Consider the following 15062-nt stretch of genomic DNA (forward strand, 5'->3'; position numbering starts at 1 on the left):
CACTGAACCCTGCGGGACACCGCTCGTCACTGGCTGCCATTCTGAAAAAGAACCTTTTATCCCAACTCTTTGCCTTCTATTAGCCAGCCAATCCTCAATCCATCCCAGCAGCTCACCTCTAACACCATGGGCCCTCACCTTGCTCAGCCGCCTCCCGTGTGGCACCTTATCAAAGGCCTTTTGAAAGTCTAGATATACCACATCCACTGGGTTTCCCTGGTCTAACCTACTTGTTACCTCTTCAAAAAATTCCAACAGGTTTGTCAGGCATGACCTCCCTTTACTAAATCCATGTTGACTTGTTCTAATCAGACTCTGTTCTTCCAAGAATTTAGAAACCTCATCCTTAATGATGGATTCTAGAATTTTACCAACAACTGAGGTTAAGCTGATTGGCCTATAATTTTCCATCTTTTGTCTTGATCCTTTCTTGAACAAGGGGGTTACAACAGCCATCTTCCAATCATCTGGGACCTTTCCTGACTCCAGTGACTCTTGAAAGATCTCAACCAATGCCTCTGCTATTTCCTCAGCCACCTCTCTCAGAACTCTAGGGTGTATCCCATCGGGGCCAGGAGATTTATCAATTTTAAGACTTTTTAACTTTTCTAGCACTATCTCTTTCGTAATGGCAACCATATTCAACTCAGCCCCGTGACACCCTTTAATTTTTGGGATATTACTCATGTCTTCCACTGTGAAGACTGACGCAAAGTACTTGTTAAGTTCTCCTGCTATTTCCTTATCTCCCATCACTCGGCTTCCTGCATCAGTTTGAAGTGGCCCAATGTCTACTTTTGCCTGTCGTTTGTTTCTTATGTACTGAAAGAAACTTTTACTATTATTTCTAATATTATTGGCTAGCCTACCTTCATATTTGATCCTCTCATTTCTTATTACACTCTTTGTTATCCTCTGTTTGCTTTTGTATCCTTCCCAATCTTCTGATTTCCCATTGTTCTTAGCCACTTTATAGGATCTCTCTTTTTCTTTAATACATTTCCTGACTTCCTTTGTCAGCCAAGGTTGTCTAGTCCCTCCCCTGTTAATCTTTCTTTTCTTGGGAATGAACCTCTGTACAGTGTCCTCAATTATACCTACAAACTCCTGCCATTTTTGCTCTGCTGTCTTCCCGGTTAGCCTCTGCTTCCAGTCTATTTTAGTCAGTTCCTCTCTCATGCCCTCATAATTACCTTTATTTAACTGTAACACCATTACATCCGATTTTTCCTTCTCCCTTTCAAACTCCAGACTGTACTCTACCATATTATGGTCGCTACTTCCTAAGGATTCCCTTACTTTAAGATCTTTTTATAGAGTCTGGTTCATTGCAAAGCATTAGGTCCAGAATAGCCTGCTCTCTTGTGGGCTCCATGACAAGCTGTTCCAAAAAGCCATCGTGTAAGCATTCCATGAATTCCCTTTCTTTAGGTCCACTAACAACATTATTTACCCAGTCCACCTGCATATTGAAGTCTCCCATGATCAATGTAACCTTGCCTTTCTGACATGCCTTCTCTATTTCCCGGTACATGTTGTGTCCCTGGTCCTGACCACTGTTAGGAGGTCTATACACAACTCCAATTATGTTTTTTTTTGCCTTTGTGGTTCCTCAATTCCACCCACACAGACTCCACATCATCCGACGCTATGTCATTCAATACCATAGATTTAATTTTGTTCTTAACTAACAAGGCAACCCCACCCCCTCTGCCCACCTCTCTGTCTTTTTGATAAGTTGAAAAACCATGGAGGTTTAACTGCCAGTCCTGGCCCCCCTGTAACCAAGTCTCTGTGATGCCTACCACATCATAATCATTCACGATGATCTGTGCCATTAGTTCATCTGCTTTGTTACAAATGCTACGAGCATTCTGGTAAAGTGCCTTAATGCTAACTTCCTTATCATTAGGGATGTTGGAAGTCATATGTCCTAAGTTATCCTTGCTTTTTACTGCATTCTCGGTCTGCCTCAATTTTAAATCCGCCTGGAAACATGTTATCCTGCTGCTTATCTTGCCATTTACCTCCATACTCCCTGTCGCTTTCACTTTCCCTTCCCCCCAACTCAGAAGTTTAAAGTCCTACTGACCACCCTATTTATCCTCTTCGCTAGAACATTGGTACCTGATCGGTTCAGGTGGAGACCGTCCCAACGGTACAGATCCCCCCTGTTCCAAAACTGATGCCAATGCCCCATGAAGTGGAATCCCTCTTTCCCACACCAATCCCTTAGCCACGTGTTTACTTGCCTAATTTTCTTGTCCCTATGCCAATTGGCACGTGGCTCGGGCAGTAATCCGGAGATTATGACCCTTGAGGACCTGTGCTTCAATTTCCTGCCTCGGAATACACTCATCTACTTAAGCACAGTCAGATTGCTAACTGTTAATTAATGAGTGCATTCTCAATGGCTAACCCTCTATTAGTCAGAGTTCACATACTGCCCAATCAGCAGATTTCTCACATGCAGTCCAGCCATTGAGTATTTTCCCTCTTGAATTGATGTTCTTGCAAAACATCCCAATGATTGCAAGACAAAAGGCTCAATAAAATTTATCTTTTTTCAGGAATACTCATACTTCCTACATTGAAACCTCGATTTAACCTCCTAAACATAACCTCATACTTCATAAAATGAAAGGCAGGAATCAGCAGTATGTTAATCAGCTGCCAATATTTTCTTCCTCACCAGATTCATGTGCCATCTGGCATTCTGCAATCATTCCAACATCTTAACTTCTTCAGTATGTAAAATTAATGTTGTGCTATTTAGCCCATGTTGTACAGATGCAACTTGTTTCCATTCATGGGGTTACATCCATCTAAAAGCTGTTTTACACTTTACACCATCTAATCCACTGTGATTTCAATGGCAATAAGACAAACAGCTGTATCGCTTCTGTTCCTGTGGGTGGCCCTGCTGAGCTAGTAGAAACAGCATTTCCAACAGACTCTTCATTGTCTACTACATCCACCATTCACTTTATTTCATGTAGCATCCAACTTTTTTCTAATTTTAGACTGTGGTACTTGCATAGCCTCTCGCTATTGCAGATTTTGCAAAATGATTTAGTCAGTTTGGTTGCCTGAGACAGCTCTCTGACCTGCTATGATCAGATTAAGAACAGGAAGGGCTCTGTTCTTAAACTGCCACCAATCCTATGATTATTCTCTTTTTTTCTTGATTACTTTCTCAAGTTGACAATGTATTCTAGCCACATTTCAAACATGCAAAAGAAAGGGTAGGAGGGTGAAATGTAGGTGGCAAGGAAAAGCTCACCCATGTGTCAGTTCTTCATGTTTAACTTTGAAGATGTCAGCAGCAGACTGTTTAACTTCCAGGAGTGACTGAAGAGCCTTTTTGTGTGCTGTAGACTCCAGTGACTCTAAACTCTGTCCCGATATTCAAATATTCATTCCTTCCCAGCATAAATCGGATACTGGAAACTAGAATCTTATTCTCTTTTACTAGTATCTTATGTGTCTGTTTGTAGTTTGATGACAAAATTATATTTTCATTCATCAGAATGATCATTTTCATTTTGAATAGTTTACACATATAATTGGCCCTTACGCATTGATTTGTTAATGCAAACTCTAGCACTTTTCCTTAACGGAAAATGGAATGTTTATCGTTTCCTCTCTTAACAACAACCTAGTGGATAGTAAACATGACATTATGTGAATTAAAACATGGAGTGAATAATGAGCACGGCTCATGATATGGGCTGAATTGCATTCACTCCAATTTATTTAACAAGACTGAAATGTTTGTAAATTAATTTTTTTTTGCTGGATAAGTTCTAGTGCTGAAGGATCTTTTGCAGAGCAGACCTTGCAGATATGTTGATAAATGTGCGGTTTTTATTTTTGAGGGATGAGAGTGTCAATGGGAGGACAGCATTTATTGGCCATCCTTAACTATACTTGAGAAGGCAGCAGTGAGTTACCATCTTGAACTGCTGCAGCGCATGGGGATTAGTTATATCAACAGTGTTATTAGGAAGGTAGTACCAGCATTTTAACCCTGCTGCTCTTGTCCTTCTGGTGATAGAGGTTGCATGTTTAGAAGCTGTTTCTTATGAATAGAGTAACTGCAGTGCATCACTTTAGATCATACACAATGATGCTACTGTCAGCAGTGAATTGAAGACGATAAAATACAAGGTTAGGCAAGTGCTGAACCTGATGTTTAAAAATTCTTGTTTAAACTTGTTACTTGCAACTGATTGTCTGTCTATCTGTGCACCACTCCCTTTGTCATGATCTCTCTGCCTTGTTTTAACTTCTGGTGCAACAGGTTCTGATGGAGACACTTGCTGCCCTTGGAGCCCAGTGTAGGTGGGCTGCATGCAACATATATTCCACCCAGAATGAAGTGGCTGCTGCGTTGGCTGAGAATGGTAAGGGGGAAATTGTTTTAAATGGCAATTTGGTATTCTGAAGAAATCTGTTTTTCCCCCATCCAGTTCTCAGTGCCTTTTACCCTGCCCTTTGTTTTCCCTCTTTTTGTTCTATCATACGATATTTCTCTTGCTCAGCGGATGGACTGCAGGCCACCTATGACTGATTCCCTCTGTTATTCAGTTGTTCTGCAGTACACGTGCAGCCTTTAATTTAGTAAAAAGGTTACATTGTTGCTCATGAGATATTGGTACAGTGTAGGGTTGGTAAACAATGCCCATAATTTGCTTTGGGAATGAATCTAATAATATCTGCCATTAGGTAGTTTTGCCCTAACCGTTTAATTTCCCTGATGTTTTATGCCTCAAGTTACTGCAAGTGCAAATTGCAAAGCTTAAAGCCAAGGGAACGTTGAATCTGGGCACCTCAAACTTGGGTGAACTGATAAAGCACCTGTGCACCTCCTTTATTGATTATTAAATAAACAGTGTAATGACTTAGAAAGGAACATAAATTAGAGTAACTGAAATTAGAGTTGCCCATCAGGTACAGAAAGAGAACCAGTTTGAAGTGAGTTAGATTGGATTTTAAAAAAAGATGCTGTAACAGCCAGCCTCCTGATACTAAAGAGAATGATGCACTCCTGTATCACTTCAAAAACAATTTTTCAGTAAATTTACTAAGGTGTAAACTCGTATATTTTAAGTTGGTCAGGCACTGAGTATTTCTGAGCTTATGGTGGAATGTGTTACCATTGAATAGTATTTAATTCAGGAGCTGTGCCACAGAAATGTTATGGTGCAGAAAGAGATCATTCAGCCCATGTTAAATCTTTTGAAATTTGTGCTGGAAATCACTGAGTAGAATCTGATGCAACTGGAGATGAAAATGGGATTGTCCTGGCCCCAAGCACCAAACTGCCACTCCCAACTGCTGCAGTTGGTTCCCATTCTGGTGTGTGACAAATGTGGTTCCTGTACCTACCTGTAGAATGGTGAAAGGTTGCTTAGCTGTCCTCACCAGGGCCAAGATGCCCGGTTTTCCAAGTGAAGTCCAGAAACATACAGCCTTCAAGGCAAGGCAAACCAATAGTTTATACCAGATATACTAGTTATCACTTGGACAGATGAAGTGAAGTATATATTCTGCTGAGCAAGCTGTGTGGTATTTTTTCACTAAAGCCTAGATCCTCCTCCATATTATCATGCAAATTGTTCCCAGCTCCTCATCTCACATTCCTTTTCTTCCCCCAGTTTTGTGACTTTGAATAGCTTCTGACTAGGTTTTTTCTGGCCTAACTTGTTAGCCACACTAACCCTTTTGCAATGATCAGCACCTTTTTTCTAATAGTAGGCGGCACGGTGGCACAGTGGTTAGCACTGCTGCCTCACAGCGCTAGAGACCCGGGTTCAATTCCTGCCTTAGGCAACTGACTGTGTGGAGTTTGCACATTCTCCCCGTGTCTGCGTGGGTTTCCTCCGGGTGCTCAGGTTTCCTCCCACAGTCCAAAAATGTGCAGGTAATGTGAATTGGCCATGTTAAATTACCCGTAGCGTTAGGTGAAGGGGTAACTGTAGGAGAATGGGTCTGGGTGGGTTGTGCTTCGGTGGGTCGATGTGGACTTGTTGGGCCGAAGGGCCTGTTTCCACACTGTAAGTAATCTAATCTAAATTGCAAATTATTTTGATAACTTTAAAAGTCTTGAACTCTTTCATGGGCTCTAATAGTTTGCTCAGCATCTAGTTTCAGCAGAGTAGTCAATTCTACTATCAGAATTGAGATTGAGACACATTGGCCACAGTGTTGAGTTGGAATCATTGTAATCTCTGGCAATTCATAGACATTTATAGCACATCAGGAGGCCTTTCAGCTTGTGTCTGCCCCAGTCATCAACGATCTGACTACATTATCAGATGGCAACATAAGTAAATGGCAACATAAGTAAATAACTATATACACCTGTACTGTCTAAGTGTGTTGAGAGTTTCTGACTCAACCACCCATTCACGCAATGAGATCCAGACCCATACCACCCTCAGGGTGAAAGTATTTCTCCTCAACTTCCCTCTGAGCCTTCTGCTCTTATCTTAAATGTATCCCCCCCCTAGTTATTAACTCCTTTCTATTAGAACAAAAAAGGGCCTTTCTATCCACATTACATTCTACTTTATTCCTCAAAATGTTATATATCTCTATCAGATTCCTGATCAAAAAGAGATTGGACAACCTGGGCTTTTATTCTCTAGAGTTTCAAATATTGAAAGGTGATCTAATTGAAACCTACAGAATACTTAAAGGGATAGAAAGGGTAGATGCAGGTATTTCCTGTGGTTGCAGAATCTAGAACTAAGGGCACAATTGAAATTAAGGGAGATGACATTTAAGACTGAGGTGATGAGAAAATCTTTTTCTGAGGAGGATTGTGAAATATCTGTCTTTAAAATAGAGGTTGATAATTTTTGTTCATCAATGGCATAAAAAGATATGGGGACAGTGTGTAAAAGGTTTGATCAGCCATGATCATATACGATGACAGAGCAACTGGCTGGATAGCCTACTGCTGTTCCTTTTTACCACCACATCAGTTTTTATGTCATCTGTGAACTTCTCCACCATTAACCTTGCATTCAAACATAAATCATTACTTTAAACTACAAACAACAAGGGCCTCAGAACTGAGCTCTGTGGAACCCCATTGGAAACAGACTTCTTGTCACAAGAATATCCTTTTGCTGTCACCTTCTGCTTCCTGCTTTTCAGGCAATTTTAAATCCAACATACAAAGCCATAGAGATGTACAGCACAGGGACAGACCCTTCGGTCCAACCCATCCATGCCAACCAGATATCCCAACCCAATCTAGTCCCACCTGCCAGCACCCAGCCCATAACTCTCCAAACCCTTCCTATTTATATACCCATCCAAATGCCACTTAAAATGTTGCAATCGTACTTGCCTCCACCACTTCCTCTGGCAGCTCATTCCATACACGTACCACCCTCTGCGTGAAAAAGTTGCCCCTTAGGTCTCTTTTATATCTTTCCCCTCTCACCCTAAACTTATGCCATCTAGTTCTGGACTCCCCCACCCCAGGGAAAAGACTGCCTATTTATCCTATCCATGCCCCTCATAATTTTGTAAACCTCTATAAGGCTCCTCCGACGCTCCAGGGAAAACAGCCCCAGCCTGTTCAGCCTCTCCCTATACATCAAATCCTCCAACCCTGGCAACATCCTTGTAAGTCTTTTCTGACCCCTTTCAAGTTTCATAACATCTTTCTGATAGGAAGGAGACCAGAATTTCACGGCAATATTCCAAAAGTGGTCAAACCAATGTCCTAACGGCCGCAACATGACCTCACAACTCTGAACAATAAAGGAAAGCACATCAAACGGCTTCTTCACTATCCTATCGACCTGCGAGTCCACTTTCAAGGAGCTATGAACCTGCAGTCCAAGGTCTCTTTGTTCAGAAACACTCCCTAGGACCTTACCATTAAATGTATAAGTCCTGCTAAGATTTGCTTTCCCAAAATGCAGCACCTTGCATTTATCTGAATTAAACTCCATCTGCCACTTCTCAACCCATTGGCCCATGATCTGAGGTAATCTTCGCTGTCCACTACACTACCAACTTTGGTGTTATCTGCAAACTTACTCACTAAATCTCTTATGCTCACATCCAAATCATTTTGTTTTGGATCTCATGGACTTTTACTTTATTCACCAGTAGCATTAGGGACCTTATAAGAATCCTTGCTAAAGTCCACATAGCCCTCAACAAATGACTTACCCTCATCAACAGTACTGGTTCCTCCACAAAATATTCAATCAAATTTATCAACACAACCTTCCCTTAAATCCATGCCAACTGGTGCTGATTTATCCATTTCTCCAAGTGTTGATCTATTCTGTCCCTTGGAATTATTTCTAATAATTCATCCTTTTCCCCAGCCCACGCCAAAACTGGGGTTTGACCTGTAATTTCCTGGTCCATCCCATTCTCCCTTTTTTTAAATGATGGAATGATTTTAGAATCCTCTAGGCCTCTGGCACATTGCCAGAGAGGATCTGAAAATGATTGCCATAAGGTGGCAAAGTGGTTAGCACTGCTTCCTCACCGCGCTAGAGACCCGGATTCAATTCCCACCTCAGGTGACTGACTGTGTGGAGTTTGCACATTTTCCCCGTGTCTGTGTGGGTTTCCTCCGGGTGCTCCGGTTTCCTCCCACAGTCCAAAAATGTGCAGGTTAGGTAAATTGACCATGCTAAATTGTCCATAGTGTTAGGGGAATGGGTCTGGGTGGGTTGCACTTCGGCGGGTTGGTGTGGACTTGTTGGGCCAAAGGGCCTGTTTCCACACTGTAAGTAATCTAATATTGATATCTCCTTCCTTCCCTCCTTTAACAGCTTGGGATACATCTCATCCAAGCTTGTGGATTTATCAACTTTTAACACACTAGTATCTTCTCTCTTTCTATTAATTTTGTCTATTTGTTTCTAATATTTCATCCACCTGTACCCACATCATTTCTTCCCCAGATACTTTTAATAGGAGAGAGGTGTACATTATTGATTGTTTGGCTATAGCCTGCTCTCTAATTGGATATGACTAACTACCATGGGAGGTGTGAGGGAATTTTTGTTTGCAATCTACATGTTAATCAAGTAATCCAGTTGTCAAATGTTTTGTCGTTGGGCATTATTTGACATAAACGACAAGCATAGCTGATAAATGTGTACTTTAGCAAATACCACATGAGGAATTGCTTTGATATACTGCAATAATGGAATCAGGAATGCAAACAATGACCTAAATGTTGCAAACTGAGCTCAAATGATGCTCATTCAAGTAATGAATTTGAATTCATGTTGATGTCATGTGGCTATCGCTTTCATGGAACTCTGGGTTAATTATTTTCTTTTCAACACTGTTTTCTAATGTGTGTGGGTTGATCCTGTTTGAGTTTGTCAGTACACTGTCAGTAGTGTAAAGTGCAAGGATTGACAACATACTTGCACTGTTATTGAACACTTAAAGATTTAATTTTTCTATAAACTGGTATCCTGAACATTCTACTGCATACTATTCAAATATATAGTAATTTGAAGACCTATTTAACATTCTCATTTAGCCAGTTAATTGCTTCAAATTTGCCATTTCTTTGTATACTGTTTGTTTTCCAATCGTGTAATTGAGCAGATATTAATTCCAGCAAATTAATTGAGATTTTAATCCCTTAATGAGGACATTCCATTGTGTATGAACTCCAATTGTTCATTCTTTTATGATATAAACATTCAAGAATAAATGTGGATAAAATGAATCCCAAAATAACTTGAATATGGAATACATAATTCAGTTGTAATTATGAGTATTAAATGTTGATTAGCGATCTTGAAGCTTCATTATGGCATCTAGTCCATTTATTGTTTTAAAATCGTTTGTTATCCTTCAAGATAGTGAATCCTTCAGTTATACTCCAAGCAATAACTTGCATCTAGGCATTCTTTCCTATGTTTAAGCCAACCAAACTCCTCACTTAAACTAAACTTAGATTCCAGTCAGTCTGTAATAAACATCTCTTTGTAACAGTGACTTACAAAAGAAATAAGCTTCAGAGGTTTAATCACAACACAGACATGGGTCTTGCACTCTTGGTTGATTCAACAAATAAAACAGCCAGCACATATTAAGGAAATGAAAAATTCACTGCCACCTTCTTTCACTCCTAGGCATCTCTGTTCTCTGTATTTAAATTTTGATCTTGCAAAGAAACTTTGGTAAATGTCCAGTCTTAATGTGTCACCTGTGGCCCAACTTTATCAACCAAAAAATTGTTGGATTGCTTTTCATCTAATATTTGAATGTAATTTTATCATCTTGTTATCCTGTGGCAGGTTATCCAGTTTTTGCTTGGAAAGGAGAATCCGAAGATGATTTCTGGTGGTGCATTGATCGCTGTGTAAATGTAGAAGGGTGGCAGCCTAACATGGTAAAGACAGGTTGTTCTTTGCCCATTTAGAATGTTGGTAAATGATGACCATTCTGTATGTGATCATTTTAAATGTGCATGTATGAATTAAAAATGGGAACTCAGTTGTGTTAAATAGTTGAGTACTTAGTAAAAAAAAAATCTATGTTTTTATGTGTGGCTATTGATTTCAGTAAAATCCAAATATACCCTTTGGGTTTGAAGCTAATTGTATTTCATCAATATACATGGTGTTAGACATGGCTGAATCTCCAGTGCCTGTCTGCAACTACTCCTTTCTGGAAATCTAGAAGGAATTTGCTGGTGACATGAAAATATTAATATCACCACAACCCTTTATGTTCAGGGTGTTTTTATTAACTATACACAGAATTAGTTTGGAAGTGTTTTTAAAAAGTATTAAAAGATGGAAAGGATGGGAAGAGTTAGCACAATGCAAGACCTAGATCCAATTCAGTGAGGAATAAAATAAAATGAAATGAAAATAAGAATAGTGGAAGCTTGTTTATTAGTATACTAATACACAGGCTGTTAAACATGCTTTCAGAAGAAGGTAAGACCATAAAAAGGCTAACTAAATCTTTGTTTTTGTACCTACTGTTAGATAATAATGGCAGAGTAGATTCTAATCACCTTCATCCTTTTGGAAAGATTTGTCTGGAGCTCCTCGTAGAATTTCCCCAAAGCAGAGTAACTTGTTTTGAGTAAATTTCATAGTAAGTGGATGTTCTATGCTGGTGTAATTGTTGAGTTCTGAGGCTGAGGAATGTCTGTTGCTGCTTCTCTGCCTTTCTTCTTGGGTTTGGATTTTTCCTAAACTACTATTTTGTGGTCTTGTACTACCACATATTGTGCTGGTTTTCAAATTGACTTTACTCATTTGTGTTTTATTACAGATCCTAGATGATGGAGGAGATCTCACTCACTGGATTTACAAGAAGTATCCTAATATGTTCAAGAAGATAAAGGGCATAGTGGAGGAAAGTGTGACTGGTGTTCACAGGTGAGTATCAATCTAATATAGTCACCACTTATCCAACCTTTCTTGTCCTCGTTTTTATTGATACTACTATCATTTTTCTGTTCTTCCTAAAATTGCAATGTGCCGTTCTGCATGATGCCCCTATTTTGCTGAGTCCTCATTTACTCATTATATTAAAACTGAGACATCACAAACTCCCCGTTAATTATGGAGCATTCTTCTTTCCACCTATAATGTCGAAGGCTAAAAGTGATGTTTCATGGGCAAATTCTTTTCCTAATCACTACCACCACCACCAAAAAATCTCTGAATGAAGATGCAATGGCAGGGCTTTGCTGGAAGACCCTTGAGTTCTATTCTTTGAGTATGCTGTTTCTCTCCCACCTACAAAATTTGAGGGTTCTGAATAGCACTAACTGTATGATACAGAAAAGATGACCAGCCTCTGTTTCTGCAGATATCATGATTCTTGACAACCTACTTCAGCCATACTTGAATGTTTACTGTTAATGGCGTTATTTCCTTCCACAGGCAACAATAACTGGAGGCAAGATTGGAGCAGATATTTGATTTCATTTATTATTGCACTGAGATACAGTGGAAAAGTGCTGTTCTGAGTGATAACCAATCCAATCATGCTTTGCATAAGTACATCAAGGTAATAGAACAGAAAGCAGAATATAATGTTACAGCTACAGAGAAGATGCAAAGAAAGATCAACTCTAATATACTAAAGATACGTTCATAAGTCTGATAACAGTGGGGAAGAAGCTGTTCTTAAATCTGGTGGTACTTGTTTTCAAAGTTTTGTATATTCTCTCTTATGGATGAGCGTATAACCAAGATGGGAGGGGTCTGAGATTTTATTGGCTGCTTTCCTGAGGCAGCAAGAAGTATAGGTGGAGTCAGTGGAAGGAAGGCTGTTTTTTGTGATGGACTAGGCTGCATTCATAACTCTCTAATTTCTTGCGGTCTTGGAGGAACTTGAAGCTGTGGAGCACCTCCCCTCAGCACCATTGATACAGACAGAGGCATGTCTCCTCCTCGCAGCTGTCAGATGAAATAGGATCACTGCCTAAGGTGGGACCACAACTAAAAAACCATGCCCCACTGACCTCACCCTTGCAGGTATAAAGGCCACTTGATCGTTCCCTGAGTCAGCCAAGCTCCAGAATTCCTGAGAACTTGTCCCACATCGAAACAAAATGTAATTCTCAATGCATATAATCACCATTTCTGTTACCCTAAGTCTGCCAATGTGTTGTCCTATATGTCTTGTCGGACACAATTATACAGCCTGTTTTCAAAGTCACTACCAGAGTCTTTTCCCCTTAGGCCACTGGAAGATCAATGTTTGCATTTTTAATTATGTAAAAGAGTTGCATGTTTTGGATATTAATGCATCTTCAAATAGTCTGTCTTCCAGAGCTTGCTCCTAGTCTCATATACAGGATGGTTCACTTCGCCTGGTTCGAACAAGTTTGGTTAGAGACAAAAGAACTGCAGATGCTGAAATCCAAAGTAGACAGGCAAGAGGCTGGAAGAACAATAAAGAGAGATCCCCCTTGTCCTTATCTACCACCCCACCAGTCCCCGCATCCAACGCATCATCCTTAAACACTTCTGCCAACTCCACCTAGACCCCATCACCAAGAACACTTTCCCCTCCCCACACCTTTCTGCCTTCTGCAAGGACTGTTCCCTTCCCTTGGTTTGCACTACACTCCCCACTGAACCCCCAGGTACCTTCCCCTGCAACAAAAGATGCAAAACCTGCCGATACACCACCTCCCTCACCTCCATCCAGGGCCCAAACAGTCCCTTCAGGTGAGACAGAGGTTCACCTCCTGTCTCCTAACCTAGTTTACTGTATCAGGTGTTCCTGGTATGGTCATCTCTACATTGGGGAGACGAAATGTAAACTTAAATAATGGTCACTGAGCATCTCAGCTGGGCCCACAGGGGCCGACCAGACCTCCCTGACACCGCCCATTTTAATTTCCCTTCCCTCTCCCTTTCCGACATGACCATCCTTGGCCTCCTCCATTGCCACAACGAGCTTAATCGCAAATTGGAGAAACAACACCTCATCTTCCTCCTGGGCACCCTACAGCCCGGAGGACTCCACATTGAGTTCTCCAATTTCAAATAACCTCCCTTCTCATTCCCTGATTCCCTTCTCAGCCCCTCCCCCTCCCTTCCACTCCTCCCTGCCACCAACCGGATTCATTTCTCTTATTGACCAACCAGATCGTACCCTCTACCTGTCTTGACTTATCCCTGATGTCTCTGATCGTATTTTTGGGATCCTTGGGGGGGAGGGAGAGCAGCCCCAAGTCGTAGTCCACATTGGCACCAACGACATAGGTCGGAAGAGAGATGGGGACTTGAGGAAGAAATTCAGGGAGCTAGGGTGGAAGCTTAGAGCTAGGACAAGCAGATTTGTTTTCTCTGGTTTGCTGCCCGTGCCACGTGCTAGTGAGGTGAGGAATAGGGAGAGAAAGGAGTTGAACACGTGGCTACAGGGATGATGGAGGAGGGAGAGTTTCGGGTTTTTGGATAATTGGAGCTCTTTCTGGGGTAGGTGGGACCTCTACAAGCAGGATGGTCTTCATCTAAACCAGAGGGGTACCAATATCCTGGTTGGGAAATTTGCTAAAGCTATTAAGGTGGATTTAAACTAATACAGGAGGGGGGTGGGATCCAAAATTGTAGGACAGGTACAGAAGAGGATGAGAGTAGGGAGTTCCCAAATCAAGTATCTGACACTGGCAAGTGAGAACCTGGTTTGAAGTGTGTGTACTTTGATGCGAGGAGCATCTGAAATAAAGTGGGTGAACTGGCAGCGTGGGACTTCGATGTTGTGGCCATTACAGAGACATGGATAGAGCAGGGACAGGAATGGCTGTTACAGGTTCCGGGATTCAGATGTTTCAGTAAGAACAGAAAAGATGGTAAAAGAGGGGGAGGTGTGGCATTGTTGATCAGGGAAAATATTACAGTTGTAGAAAGGATGTTTGGGGACTCGTTAACTGAGGTAGTATGGGCTGAGGTTAGAAACAGGAAAGGAGAAGTCACCATGCTGGAAGTTTTCTATAGGCCTCCGAATAATCCCAGAGATGTAGAGGAAAGGATAGTAAAGGTGATTCTCGATAGGAGTAAGAGAGGCAGGGTAGTTGTCATGGGGGACTTCAACTATCCAAATATTGACTGGGATCACTACAGTACGAGTAATATAGATGGGTCAGTTTTTGTCCAGTGTGTGCAGGAGGGCTTCCTGACACAGTATGTAGACAGGCCTACAAGGAGAGAAGCCACTTTAGATCTAGTACTGGGTAACGAGCCTGGCCAGGTGTTAGATTTGGAAGTAGGTGAGCACTTTGGAGACAGCGATCACAATTCTGTCAGGTTTACTTTAGCGATGGAAAGGGATAGGTGTACTCCACCGAGCAAGAGTTACAGCTGGGGGAAGGGAAATTACGATGCAATTAGGAAATATTTAGGAAGCGTAGAATGGGGAAGGAAACTGCAGGGGATGAGCTCATTAAAAATGTGGAGCTCATTCAAGGAAAAGCTCCTGTGTGTCCTAGATAAGTATGTACCTGTCAGGCAGGGAGGAAGATATAGAACATGTGAGCCGTGGTTTACTAAGTAAGTGGAATCCCTGGTCAAGAAGAA

At 41.2% G+C, this 15062-nt stretch overlaps 1 protein-coding gene across 7 annotated transcripts in view; it reads left to right on the forward strand.

The window, feature by feature from the left end:
- The window catches only part of LOC122561808 (adenosylhomocysteinase 3-like), a 105418-nt gene that overhangs the window by 72978 nt on the left and 17378 nt on the right, over positions 1 to 15062 (forward strand). For all 7 annotated transcript variants that reach the window (XM_043713987.1, XM_043713993.1, XM_043713994.1 and 4 more), the window contains 3 exons: positions 4304 to 4406; positions 10308 to 10402; positions 11299 to 11405. In XM_043713987.1, the coding sequence (XP_043569922.1) occupies positions 4304 to 4406; positions 10308 to 10402; positions 11299 to 11405 (305 nt within the window). The remainder of the gene's footprint in view (positions 1 to 4303; positions 4407 to 10307; positions 10403 to 11298; positions 11406 to 15062) is intronic.

This window comes from Chiloscyllium plagiosum, chromosome 23 (genome assembly GCF_004010195.1).
Source record: "Chiloscyllium plagiosum isolate BGI_BamShark_2017 chromosome 23, ASM401019v2, whole genome shotgun sequence".
In the NCBI taxonomy this organism is placed as follows: domain Eukaryota; kingdom Metazoa; phylum Chordata; class Chondrichthyes; order Orectolobiformes; family Hemiscylliidae; genus Chiloscyllium; species Chiloscyllium plagiosum.